This window comes from Labrus bergylta, chromosome 8 (assembly GCF_963930695.1).
Source record: "Labrus bergylta chromosome 8, fLabBer1.1, whole genome shotgun sequence".
In the NCBI taxonomy this organism is placed as follows: domain Eukaryota; kingdom Metazoa; phylum Chordata; class Actinopteri; order Labriformes; family Labridae; genus Labrus; species Labrus bergylta.
This window is the reverse complement of record NC_089202.1, coordinates 1028498-1041881: the sequence shown is the minus strand read 5'-3', so window position 1 is coordinate 1041881 and position 13384 is coordinate 1028498. Positions and strand designations below refer to the sequence as shown.

The 13384-nt window shown below is 39.2% G+C and overlaps 1 protein-coding gene across 6 annotated transcripts in view; it reads left to right on the top strand.

The window, feature by feature from the left end:
* oxr1a (oxidation resistance 1a) overlaps positions 1–13384 on the top strand; it is a 164638-nt gene that overhangs the window by 69550 nt on the left and 81704 nt on the right. For all 6 annotated transcript variants that reach the window (XR_010666809.1, XM_020633981.3, XM_065958193.1 and 3 more), the window contains one exon: positions 6403–6485. Coding sequence is in view for 5 of the 6 variants with exons in the window: in XM_020633981.3 (XP_020489637.1) it covers positions 6403–6485 (83 nt within the window). In the remaining variant the exon portion in view is untranslated. The remainder of the gene's footprint in view (positions 1–6402; positions 6486–13384) is intronic.

Genomic DNA, 13384 nt, shown 5'->3' with positions numbered 1-13384 from the left:
TTTAATAACCTGACCAGTACGACTTGGCTTCAGAATAAATAACATCAGGCTTAGTACTTAAGGCTTAATATGCGATTTTTTTGACCCAGCAGATGTCACCCTTGAGCACCAGCATGAAACCAAAACAACTTGCGCTGCATTGTTGTGTTAGCATGCTAATGCTAGCGATCTTTATTATGCTCGTATCTTCACACTGAATTTTTATTTAACCTTTATTTAACCAGGTTGGTCCCATTGAGATTAAAAACCTATTTTTCAAGGGAGACCTGGCCAAGACAGGCAGCAGCAAAAACACAAAGTTACAGACTGAAATACAAAGAGAGACAATGTACAATTTACAAAGCACAACATTTTGGATTAAAATAGAACCATCCATGAGTCATATCTGGGAATCAGTTGTTCAAACAGCCGAGCTAAAACATCGACATCCTATAGACTCTGCTTCCATGTCTTTCATTTTAGATTTAAAAACATTTAAGGATACCAGCTCCTTGAGCTTTAAGTCATTCTGCAACAGATTCCAGGCTGAGGGTGCAAAGTACCCAAAAGCCCTTTTCCCAATTTCTGTCCGAGCATTTGGGACAGAGAGCATAAAGAGGTCCTGAGAACGCAAAGAATACTGTCCAGTACTTCTTTGCATGATAAAAACACACAGATAGAGAGGAAGCAGACCAAGAATGAATGTAAATTTACCCGAAATGACTGGGATCTAGAAACGCTTATGTGACATTCAATTAAGCAGTGAGTACAGTATGTTATTCTTTTCTCTAGCCCCTCAATTAAACAACTTTTATATACAAGTGGATGAGCCAGCCTGCTGTCCTGCCGATGTAAACAAAGTGAAGCTATGGCTAGGAAAGCTCGGAACACATCACAGACAGTGGGACTCGGGTGTTACACCCATTGTAGACAGTCATGACTCACAGAGTTATTTTCAGAGGATATACTTGATTTCTATTACATTTAAGTGAGAAAAATCGCATATTAAGCCTTTAATGTGAAAACTGGCTCGACATTCTCAATTTTTTATTTAATTTTTAATTTTACCTTTATTTTACCAGGAAAAAGTCTAATTGAGATTAAAAATCTCTTTTACAAGAGCGTCCTGGCCAAGACTGTGCATCGTTTATCCTCTCTCTCTCAAGCTCTCCCTCTTGTTATTTTATGTATTCCAAATCGTACTGTACAGGTTGTTCACAATTGAATATGCAAAATAAATTATATAGGGGGTTGGTGCGATAACAATCAGGTCAGCCTCGCGCCATTATGCATAACTGGCATCGTTCATTAAATCAAAAGCATTATAAATAAAATTCATCCCCCATACAGTGTGTGCCTCTGAGGACAATAAATACAATACAACTAATCAGACCAATATCATTTTTAGTACCAGGCCGTAAACATGTTAATTTCTGACGTAAAAGCAGGCTTTTTTAAAATTGGGTGTGTATCTGACTTCCAGGGCTCTTGGAGCTGGCCTCAAGCCGACCCTTGACGAACTGCAGGATTTTGCACTTCGGCATTGGCTCACCGGAGGTTTCAGGATGGATTTATCACAGTTTTCATATGTATGTAACGGGGTTGTAGCCGTTCACAGGGGTCAAGGTTTGGTTCTTACCTTGGATTTGGGGTCACGGTCTGGTACAACCAGCAACAAAAAGACCTGGATGCATATTTCTAGGTTTCTCTAAATTATTTTGAAATGACAGTCATAAAAGTTACAGTTCAAAGCTCCAACTAGTGTTGTTAAAAATTACTTGTGATAGTAGGTACAGCCTTGCATTAAACAATACAAAAAAGACACACGCAACTGTTTAAAAAAAGCAGGCAGGTTGTGTTGCGTCGCTGTGTCATGCTGCTACTGTTTATTACTCTTCTTCTTGGTTTGTTGTTTAATAGGGGTAAGCAAACAGTTACGTGCAGATTACCACCACCTGGATTGGGGTGTGAATATGGCTATATATGATTGCCTTTTGTATCAATTTAAACATATTTGCCGTGTGACGGCATGCACCTAACCGTGGATGTGGTTGGGGATGATTCCGAATACCGTTACATGCCTAGTATCTAATGAACATCACACAAAAAGAAATCCGTGTGTTGATGCATCCTGCTCTTCTCTCTGCCAGGAGGCATTGGGTTTGGTCATGACATGAAATGCAGCCTTGTCACACATTCTCTGGTTGCTGATAGGAATGACCTCTCATGACTGTTTACATCCCAGGTTTGTGAGAGACACGCTTTGTTTCTTCTGACACACAGCAACTCATTTTAGTGTCTGAGTGAGTCACACAGCTTCTCTTGCAGTTGACCTACTTTGGTTGTAGTTCATCCCATCAACAAGTCTAGTTAAATATTCGTAATGTCAAATTACAACAGTTAAATTGGCCTCAACTTGGTTAGTAATTATGTTAAATAATAGTTTAGATAACTCATTTACCTTATCTACATGAGTATTGCCATAGGCCTATTTGATCTCGCCTTTTCCAAAGTCTATTCATCTCCAGATGTGCACACTTTTATTATTTTGAGTCCTGTAGCCTGTTTACAACTGACTTAAAAGGTCAGCATAGCTTTCTCCCATCTAAAATTCCAATTATACATATTTTAGATTTTTTTCTATTGTAATTAATTAATGAATTTTTATTAGCAAAAGACAAAACTCAGTTTCTTCGTCACTCCATTCGTCAACCATGTTTGTTTTGCTGATTCGTAACTTAGTTGAGGCCACGACTGCGCAGGTAGTCATCAGCTGTCAGAAACAGGCATATACATGCCGCAATTTTCTTTTGAATTTTCCAGGTAGCAAAATCTGGTTTTCTAAAAAATCAGGATATGATGTTTACGTTCAAAACACAAAAAGGGGATACTTATCAAAACCGGGATGCTCAAGTTCATGTATGCTTACTCATTGATGGCATAGCTTCTGAGGAAAAAATACAAAATTACAATACAATACTGTGATTTGTAGACTTATAGCTTCTTTTTATAGAAACATGGATGATTTGTAGACAATAGATGATTCTGGTTTTTGATCAATTGATTGGAATTGATCAAACCAGAGCCTTTGTTGCTGAATATGTCCCGGGGCTGAATGCTGCTGTGTGTCTGGAGTGTGAATAAAAATGCCCATTTCTTGTGCCACCATCCATGGTGAGGTTTAAATTTAGACCAGTCACTGGCTCACCATGTAAAAACACCACTGCAGCCCCTTATGCATATGCTTTTTTCTTACCCTTTAAGTCTTTCTTGCTCGTGGTGACTCACAATCTGCCTTCCTTTCTCCTCTCATCTTTTTTTATATGTATTCTGAATTCATGTTAACCCTGATTGTGCTCAGCTGATTGCTGTAACAAAACCAAAACGCTGCACACATCTTTGCTGTCTATGCAGTTCAGCAGCTAACAAAGCAGATTGCCACCTCTGCTGTTTAGGGCTCTGCTGCACTGGCCTGCAATTAAAGAGACACAGTTGAATACATTTCATAAAAGGAAGGTATGGAATTACAGAAATTTTACTTTGTTTTAAAATAAAATAATTAATCATCCACAATTTGCTTTCTTCCACTGAAAATAAATGGACGAAGGCACAAAAGCCCAAAAATAAATCTTAAAAGAAAATAAAAAAAATACACTAACTTGGCAGTTTTGACAATGTGAAATCTAATTGTTTGCTCTGAGAGAATGCCTTGATATTGAATGAATTACAAATAATCTGGATATTGGTCCCATTCAAAAACAATCCACCTTGGAAGATGATGAGCCTGTTGACTATTGTAAATATCATGACCAAGCAAATGAGATTACATTACAGAAATATAGTGCTTAATCTATGGTCAACAGGGTACCCTGTGCACAGCCTAAACACGCTCCCAGGTGCTCACGGTTGCAGGATCAAATCATGAAAAAACAATCAGAAGTCCGTGGCACACTGAAAATGACTTTACTTTACAGACAATATATATATATATATATATATATATATTTTTTTTTTTTAATATAATATAGTTAAGTTATTATCAGTGTGCCACGGACTTCTGATTGTTTTTTCATAGTGCTTTCCAATTGAGGTCTAAACCCGAATTGCTTGTTAATAGTGGTCAAATGATATCCACTTGTATTAAGGAAAAGGAATTTTTATTAAATTTTTTGCTCACTTTTGTATTTATTTGGTAATCAAAGGAGAAAAATTGTTTAATTCCTCACCATAAATATTTGCATGGGCTGCAGATTTCCAAACTGAATACATATATTTTCCAACCATCATTAGGTTGCTAATATTTATATCTGCATCGGCTCCAACATGTTTAATATTATCACAGTTCTTTAGATTTGTCTTATGCAAATTGTGTTGTTCCATGATGTGACCATTGTTAACAGCCAATAGGAGCAGTCTCGCCAGCACCAAATAGGAAGCTGCGAAGTACTATGAACTAGTTAACATGATCAGGAGGTGAAGGGATGTACAGTTCTCCTGCACTTTGGAAAAGGAGGAGAAACTGCAGGTGTAAAGTGGGGATTAGAATGCCCCTCCGACGTGTCCTCCCTGTTGTACCAAGATCGAGTGAAGAAAGGAAAAAGTTGGACTGAAATAGCTGTAGCCCTCGAAATCCCCAGTGAGAATGCGATAGCTAGCTAGCTAGCGTACTAACCAGGGATATCCCCGGTCCTCAGCGGGGATGTGGGCCCCATTACATAACCCAATCTGATTACAGTAATAAATCAAGAATGGCATAATCATATTTTTACCCTAGATCCTGCTATGAAATTGCTCCTCAACTAAACTTGATATATTTCTGCTTAAATGTTGTCGTTGTAAATTTTTACTAAGTGCATCAAATAATCTCAAAAGGAATCTAGTTGTATTCTTGCAGTAAGTGACCCTGCAAGATCCCCAGTCATTCCAAAATCTTAGTCTGTGACTAAGGGCGCGGTCACACTGGCCATCCGTACCGTGCTGTACCCAAGCACGATTGCCCCCCCGCAGCGCCATTCCCCCGCTGGCCGGCACGGCCCGCGGTCACACTACACAGGACTATCTGTGCCTAAGCACGATTACCTCTTGTACATAACGGCCGAGTCCGCAGCCGCACATCGGAGAACAACACAGAGCATTACAGCTACTTTACTGACTTTACAGCTTATTTTAAGCCATTTTAATCAGACACAGCAATAAATAAATGAATTGTTCTCCGATGTGCGGGCGTCCGCGCGGACTCACGCACGGACTCGCGCGCGGATGCCTGCACATCGGAGAACAACACAGAGCATGACAGCTACTTTGTGTCTTATATTGTGTAATTTTAGTCAGATACAGACATGAAACTCTGGATTTCTCCTTAATGAAGGCTGTCAGTGTTGTGTACCCGCGTGCTTGTGTCGTGCATGAAGTGTACCGTGCTAAAGCCACACCTCTCCGAAGTGTGCCAAAGCCAAGGAAGTGTACCGTGCCTGAGCATGATACGGAGCGGTCACACTGGACAAATAAACTGGATTTTAGCGTTGAAGTGTGCTTGGGCACGGTACGGATGGCCAGTGTGACCATGCCCTACTGGCCAACTCAATGAGTTGTTGACTAATTGTAATTAGATTTGAGAGGGTGCCAGAGGTGGTCAGTGTTTTAAATATCTTTATTAAGTTTTTGCAAACTTCTAGTGTATATGAGGCATTTCTTTATTTTCTGCTTTAATTTCTCAATCATCCATCCTGTATTTTCTTCTGAATTTTCATTATACATTTTCTAACCCTTTTGGGTCCTTTTAGCAAAAGTAGAAAATTCAGAAAAGTAATTAAAAAATGCTGTACTGCTACATCTCCAAACTCTTATAAGGGCAGCCAGTAACAATGCTATGTTACTCTGGGATGCCATTACCCAGCCAACACATATCAATGATCCCACCCTACTCTTCCATCCACCCTCTTCTTCAGCCCCCATTTCCTCCTTATCCATCTCCAGCCTAAGCCCCCCCTGCTCCCCACTAGAGGACAGCAGTACCCAGATGGAAGTCAACTTGATCTCTGTCTATTATGAGAGGCAAGAAGGCAAGGTGGACTGGTTTTAACAGATATTTTTACGCTCTGTATGTGGGGGCAGGGAGGAAGAAGAGTGTTTGTGTGTGCATGTGTGTTTGTTTGTTAGAGAGAGAGATAAATAGAGAGAGGGAGGACAGTGTGGTACAGGCAGTAAGGCAGGAGCGAAGAAGCTGAGTGAAGTAGAGAAAGAGAGAGAGAGAGAGAAATCGGTTCGACGCTCACAGCTCATACTGCTGGCTAGCTGGCTGGCTGGCTCCCTCACTGTTGGCGAATGAGCTGTCTACCCACAGGGCTGGGAAACAGCAGCTTGTGACAAGCTGGGGAGAGAGGAACATGAATGTAATGCGTACCTTGCCTCGCTTGCTTTCAGATACTGGCCAGAAGAAGACTCCAGAAAAGAAGGATGGGAGGCGCATGTCGTTCCAGAGACCCAAAGGGACTATTGAATATTCTGTGAGTAATATGCAAGCAACTGTGCTCGGTGTGCTTTAATTATGTTATTTCTTTGAGATGCTATCCACCAATATACTGCTGCTGCCTGTGTGTTTGTCTTATGCTGTTGGTTTCTGGAGCTTCATCTAGCTCATGTTATATTCCAGCAGTAGCTGTTCTGTTTGTGTGCAGTGAAGTCACAGTGTCTCACCATGCTCGGTAGCTCATTAGTGAGGAAAGAGGTATTTTGTTGTTTTTACCAGACATCCAAGGCAGCTGATAGAAAGCTTATAGAAACAATGTGTCCTCGGTTAAAGCCTCCCTGTGTGCTAGCTTCATTTTGCAAGTTTAGAAAGGAGAGAGGAAATGTATCAGCTCTGTCTTTTCCTTCTTCCATTATGGCATAACAAACAAGAAGGCTAGGACAGATAGCTTATGTATTTTTTCTTCTATTATTCTCTATGCCATAATAAGGAGCATTCCACCACAGAGCTTGCTGTGATCACAAATGAATGACCTTCCAACTGCGTTGTCATTTCTATTGATTTAGCTTTTGTGTAGGAAAGTGGGAGGGGGAATGAGGCGATCGAGAGAGAGGGATGGTGAGAGGGGGGAGGGACAGGGCTCTAGTTCCCTAGTGTGAGCTGAAAATGGAGCTCGCCTTTGCTATGCCTGGTTGTGTTCTTCAAATGACCCTCAAATCTGGATGCAGTCAGACTGCTTCAGATCGCCTCCCTCCCTGGCAACATTAACAAATAGGATTGCAGTCACTCGGTACCTTAACTCCCTGTCTGCTGAAAAGAAAGAAGACAGAAAGGAAAATGATGTTAGGTTTAGTTAGACCAGGGCCTCTGGCTTTTCACTGACCTACCCATTACTTTAACAGTATTCTATTTGTGTTTTCCCTTTTTGGATTTATTGTTCCATCATCAGTTTGCTCCAGCTGTTGCTCCCAGATCCAGAAGATGCTGTAGCTTTCACTGCGATTAGCTCCCTTACCTTCACACTGTGTCGTCCGAGACTTGCCGATTGACAAAGACCTTGTTTATCTTGCTCTGGCTTTATTAACCAAAGCACTACAGCAGAGTAGAAGTGGAAAGGATGGAAATACTAATGGAAAAAATACTGAGAAATGTATTGTTTTGGATAAAATCTGCATATATTATTCACGTATCATACCAACCTTGTTCTTGTGTATCGTCACTCTCTCTTGGTCGTTCTCTTTAAACCCAACTAGATGACTTCTAGGTAGATCACTGCACAGTTTTGTATCCTCTAGCCTGACATGCTGCAGCATCATGTAACTTGGAGGCATGGGTCGGAAGAAAGTGTTCAATGTGGTATAATCAAGCCTAACCTACACTGTAAGAGACACAAAGTCACCATTTTATCAGTTTCTGAGAAGCAATTTTATTTTCTAATTCCTTTTTCGTGCAGGGGGTACAGCAGACATCGGTAACTTATTTCACTGTTCAGCTCACAGGTTTATCATCTCTTGGCCTTGACAGGAAAAAGGATGGTTTCTTCTTATGTCTTGTGTTTCTACCTCAATACAGTCTCATCCTTACCACTGTGCCTCACCACACAAGCTTCTTTCACTGTCCCATGTTTTGTACTGAGAAAACCTGCATTCTATCATAAAGCCAAAGAAAGCTTCACAGAGGTGAGCAACACTTGGCTTGCTCTTCCAAAATGATTTGGCATATTCAAAGTCAAACAAAATTATGAACTGAGCTCATGAAATCTACAATTTATTTTACGGCCCACTAGCATAATACCATCATGAACATATATGTGTTGGCTTACTTTTGTTGCTAAAAAATAAAGGAAATAAAATTCAGATCTATTCTAGTCAGTTCAGGCCACCATTGCTCGATTGGGTAAGGAAAACATTACCCTGTCCAAAGGAAGTAAGGGTAACTGATCTTGTGACTATAGGTTGCATGACTAAAATAAGTCACATGTTGAGTCAGAATATCAGACAGGTTGTTATAGAAAATTACAGTTAAGGCTGATTTTTTTTTGTGGGTCAACCAAAAGCACATAAAGGGCATACATAATCACTCCATACATGGTAAATTATATTTAAAAGGTCAAATTTATAGTGGCTTGAATTTTTTCTAAACTTAAATTAATACCATTGATATTTGAAACATCCTGGTAGCCCATGAATTTGAAGATGCTGAGCATGAAATAATAAGACTCCCAATATTTTCTTTCTGTAACTTCTTTTTTCTTTTTGCTTGGGCAATGTATAAAAAAATGACTTTTCATAATATTAAACATGCCTTATTTATTTTAGTATTGAGACTAGAAAAGATTGGCTAAAGGTGACTTGGACTGAGTGTTTTTCTTGCCACCATACACCAAACAATGAAGTTGAAAGGAGCTTGCAGCAACTCTATTTGTAATCACAAACCATTATCTATACTGCTTATCCTCTTAAGGTGATGGGTTGGTGGGGTGTGGTAATGTAGGGTTGTAAATAATACAATAAGCATGTCTTTTGGCAGTTGAATGGATATGTAGTAACAAGGGGGAACCACACTTGCACAGTGAGAACATGCAAACCCCCAACAGAAAGACCGCTGTCTGCTCAAAGTGCCTCCTCTGGAGCCAAAGTGAGATTGATTTTAATGAGTGTGAAAAATCTCTGTAAAATTGAAATCAGTCAAATAGTTTTGTGGTGTAAGGCTGGCATAAGGAGATCCACTGATTTTCAAGGTCACTTTTAACACTAATCCTGTGTAATGTTGCAGTATTTATTGTATGGACTTGCACACATTCCGAGGATTAATGCCAACAACTACCCGAAAATCTCCTTAAAAGCCTCCATGGGGACCAAATAAAATTGTGGTTATGTGAAAGATGAAACAAAATTGTAAATATATTGATGCCATCCTCAGAATTAGTATGAATCAAGAATCTCAGGGACTCATAAATGAAGCCAGTTGGAGGTGCTAAACTTCAGGTCCTTTCATGGCCATTTGTTGACTCCAAAATGGTAAATCCACACTTCATCCTTTAAATGCCTAATTAAGAATGTTTTAAGCCTGATTTCGAACTGTACTGCAATTGTTCTTTTCATGACAAATGTACGTTTTAACTAACCTGTTCAAATTGTATAAGGCCTTAAAGTCATGCATAAATAAGAAGGTCATTGCTTTGAGTGACAGGTCAGTGCCTTTTGAGAAATTGGTCATGAACAAATATTATCGCTTGCGGGGAAGCTAATGGTGCTAAAAGATCATCCAAGAAGTCTGCTGTGTTACCTATATTTTGCACTTATTAGCATGTATCCAGTTTGGTTATTTTAATCAGTGTCTTTTTTTGAAGCTGTATTTGTGGAGATAGTTTTGAATCATCAAAGGACGATCAATTATTTGAAGTTACTTTTCAGATACTTTATACACCCTCTCTCTTCTTTAGCATTCTTTTTGCCGTAGCCTCTAGAAAACAAAATGCCTTCATGGCATCTAAAGATAGAAGCATCAACCCAGGAGGTCTTATAATGGGTGGTCCAAATGATGTCAATCAGATTTCTAATACTCTCAGCTGAGTGTTTGCATATAGCCAAATTTGTCAGAATCAGTCCCTCCAGGATTTTGCCGACTTTTTGGGGGAATGTTGCGGCCTGAAATGACTTTTTTTGACTCGGCAGTTAAAAAAATCAATTGCAATGCATGTTGCGATATTTTTAGACGTTTTTTTTTGCAATTAAATTGCAGCAGTAAGCGAAAATTGCAACACTAGTGATGTAAAAAATGATTTTTTTTTGATGAGACTTTTTCAACATATAGAGTATAGAGTAATATAACATATAGCCTATATTTTTAGCCTGAGCAGAACCATTAGCTTTGTGAAGATACATATTCCTCTGCCTCACTCAGTGATGTCTCTCTCTCTCTCTCTCTCTCTCTCTCTCTCTCTCTCTCTCTCTCTCTCTCTCTCTCTCTCTCTCTCTCTCTCTCTCTCTCTCTCTCTCTCTCTCTCTCACACACACACTCAAACTCTTCATCTGATTTCATTACACATCCAAATCAATATTTTGCCTTCAGCTTTTAAACATTTTACGACTTTTTATTCCTAACTATTTTCATTAATACATGCACGTACGCACACACACACTGTTTGTTTTGCGGCGTTTGTGTCAGACATGTCTAAATCTACATATCAACAAGGAAGTGAGTTTGGTCAAACTTTGGTGATGTATGGCTCGCCGTTTTCACGGGGGACTGCTATGATTGGTGAAACTCGCGGGGGAAACTATTCTGATTGGTAAAATTTACAGAAATAATATGGTGACAAAATTGCAGGGTCGCCCAGAATTCACGGGGATTGGTTGAATTTGCGTTAATTGTTGCGATCGCGACATCCCATCTTCCTGGAGGGACTGCAGAAAATGCATAAGGCTAGTCATCTTTAGTCTAACAACAAAGATCTAAAAGAAATGTGCTGTAATTGCTAATAAAGCTGATAGGTCTATATCTTTTGCCGTTTAAGTGAGTCCTCAACTTTCTTTAAAATACGGGTGATCAGTAGGGCTGCAACTAACGATTGTTTAAAGAAATAAACCAATCTGTCAATTTTTGTTACATGAATTGATCATAAAAATAGGTGTTTAAGTTCCATAACTTTATAAAAAACAGAATATAGATGTTCAAGCAATAACAAGTTGTTATTTTTCTATTTTTTTCAAATATCTTTATTGATTTTGTGATATACAAGTATAAAACTTGAAAATTACAGTATTAAACAGTTTCACAAAGGTGATCCATTTGATAAGTAGAAGAAACAAGGGGAGAAATCACTACTCCGGCAGACCACCAAAAACAATACAGAGAAAACTGAATTGTAATAGAACAACAGATATAACAAAAATGTTACACTTCAGAAATAGAGAATTACAAATAACAGACAGCATCCAAAATTTGCAATCCTGTACATCACAACACACAAACATATATCAAGATCTGTGTAACTCCATAGCGAATCAGTCATGTACTCCTAACTATGATCTATCAGACCCTTCATTACAATATCCGTCAGTCTAGTACCAATATATTTTAAGAATGGGGAACAGATGTCATAGAAAACCTTTATCATACACTTAGACTTGTAAGTCAGATACTCTATGGGTAATATATCAAAAATAACCTTGTGCCACCCATCTATTTTTGGAGGTTTGCAATCTATCCATTTCAGCAATATATTTTTTCTCACACAGAAAGTGAGGACACATAAAAGTCTTTTGGAATGTGTATTTTTAAGTTGTGCATGTATTTTTAAGAAACAATAGCACGTTGTCGTTATATGAGTAGATCTTGTGAGTTTTTATCGCCTACTGAAACCCCTGTGATAGAAGGGCTGTGTCTAAAGCCTCTGCCAAAGGCTCGATGGCAATTGTAAACAATAGAGGGGACAGGGGGCAGCCCTGTCTTGTACCCCGGCCCAGGCGAAAATAAGATGATCTCTTACCATTTGTGAGGACAGTAGCTAATGGGTTTTTCTATAATAACTTCACCTAGCTAATACATGCGTCGCCTAGGTCAAGTCTCTTAAGAGTGGAAAAGAGATAGGTCCACTCAACCCGATCAAACGCTTTCTCTGCGTCCAGACTAACAACCACACAGTCTAATTTGTCAGATAGGGAAAGTTGAATCATATTGAGAAGCCTCCTCATATTATTGCATGAGTTTCTGACAATTTATAAATCATGTTTGGTCACTGTTTATAACTGTAGGCAGGACTGTTTCTAAACACAGAGCAAGAATCCTGGAAAGCAATTTAAGGTCAATATTTAACAGGCCTGTAGGATCCACAGTCATCATCAAGTTTTTCCTTTTTAAGAACAAGGCCTCTGTGAGTTATCTGGGAAGGAAGCTGTTCCCCAAGGAGTCATGAAACATATTCAACAAAGGTTGTATTAATAAAGATTTAAAGGCTTTATATGCGATTTTTCAGATTTAAATATAATAGAAATCAAGTATCCTCTGAAAATAACTCTGTGAGTCATGACTGTCTACAATGGGTGTAACACCCGAGTCCCACTGTCTGTGATGCTTTCTGAGTTTTCCGAGTCCTATCTTCACTTTGTTTACATAGCCAGGACGGCGGCTGAATCCTCCCCTCACAAATAGAAGTTGTTTAATTGAGGGACTAGAGAAAAGAAGAATAACATACTGTACTCACTGCTTAACTGTGTTTCTAGATCACGCTCATTTCAGGTAAATTTACATGCAGTGTGACGATACGAGCATAATAAAAATCGCTAGCATTAGCATGCTAACACAACAATGCAGCGCGAGTTGTTTTGGTTTCATGCTGGTGCTCAAGGGCGACATCTGCTGGATCAAAAAATCCTGAGATCATAATAAGCCTGAGAGACGTTAACAGTCTGCTGAGAGTCAGACAGAGCGGAGCTCAGACAGACAGTCCGTGATGAGAGATTAATCCCGTTATTTAAACTGATGCTGTCTGTGTTTTCTGCTCTCTCTGTTTTTTTTTTAAAGTTACTAGCAAGCCTCTCCACTCAAAGCTCACCTGTTGTGATAACTGAAACAGATGGAGACAATGATATCAGCGAGATCTGGACCTCAGTTTTTATAAAAATGTTTTTGAACAGTCACCTACAATAATTTATTTCCATGCATTAGTATCTATGCAAGCTGCTTGAAATGATGTCAGCAGCTATTTCTCCTTTCGTTCAGTGTGCAGCAGGCAGATGAGAGTAAGTAACCATGGTGACTGTCTGTCCATCAATCAACGATGTCCCGCCCCCTCTGTGGATAAACTCTTGATTCAGTAAAATTTACTTTGACTATGTGTCACAGAATAATCACATTTTGGATTATGTTTGAAGTCTACATGTTTTTAAATGAATGCATCCCTATATAAAAATGTACCTGATGAACCCTAAC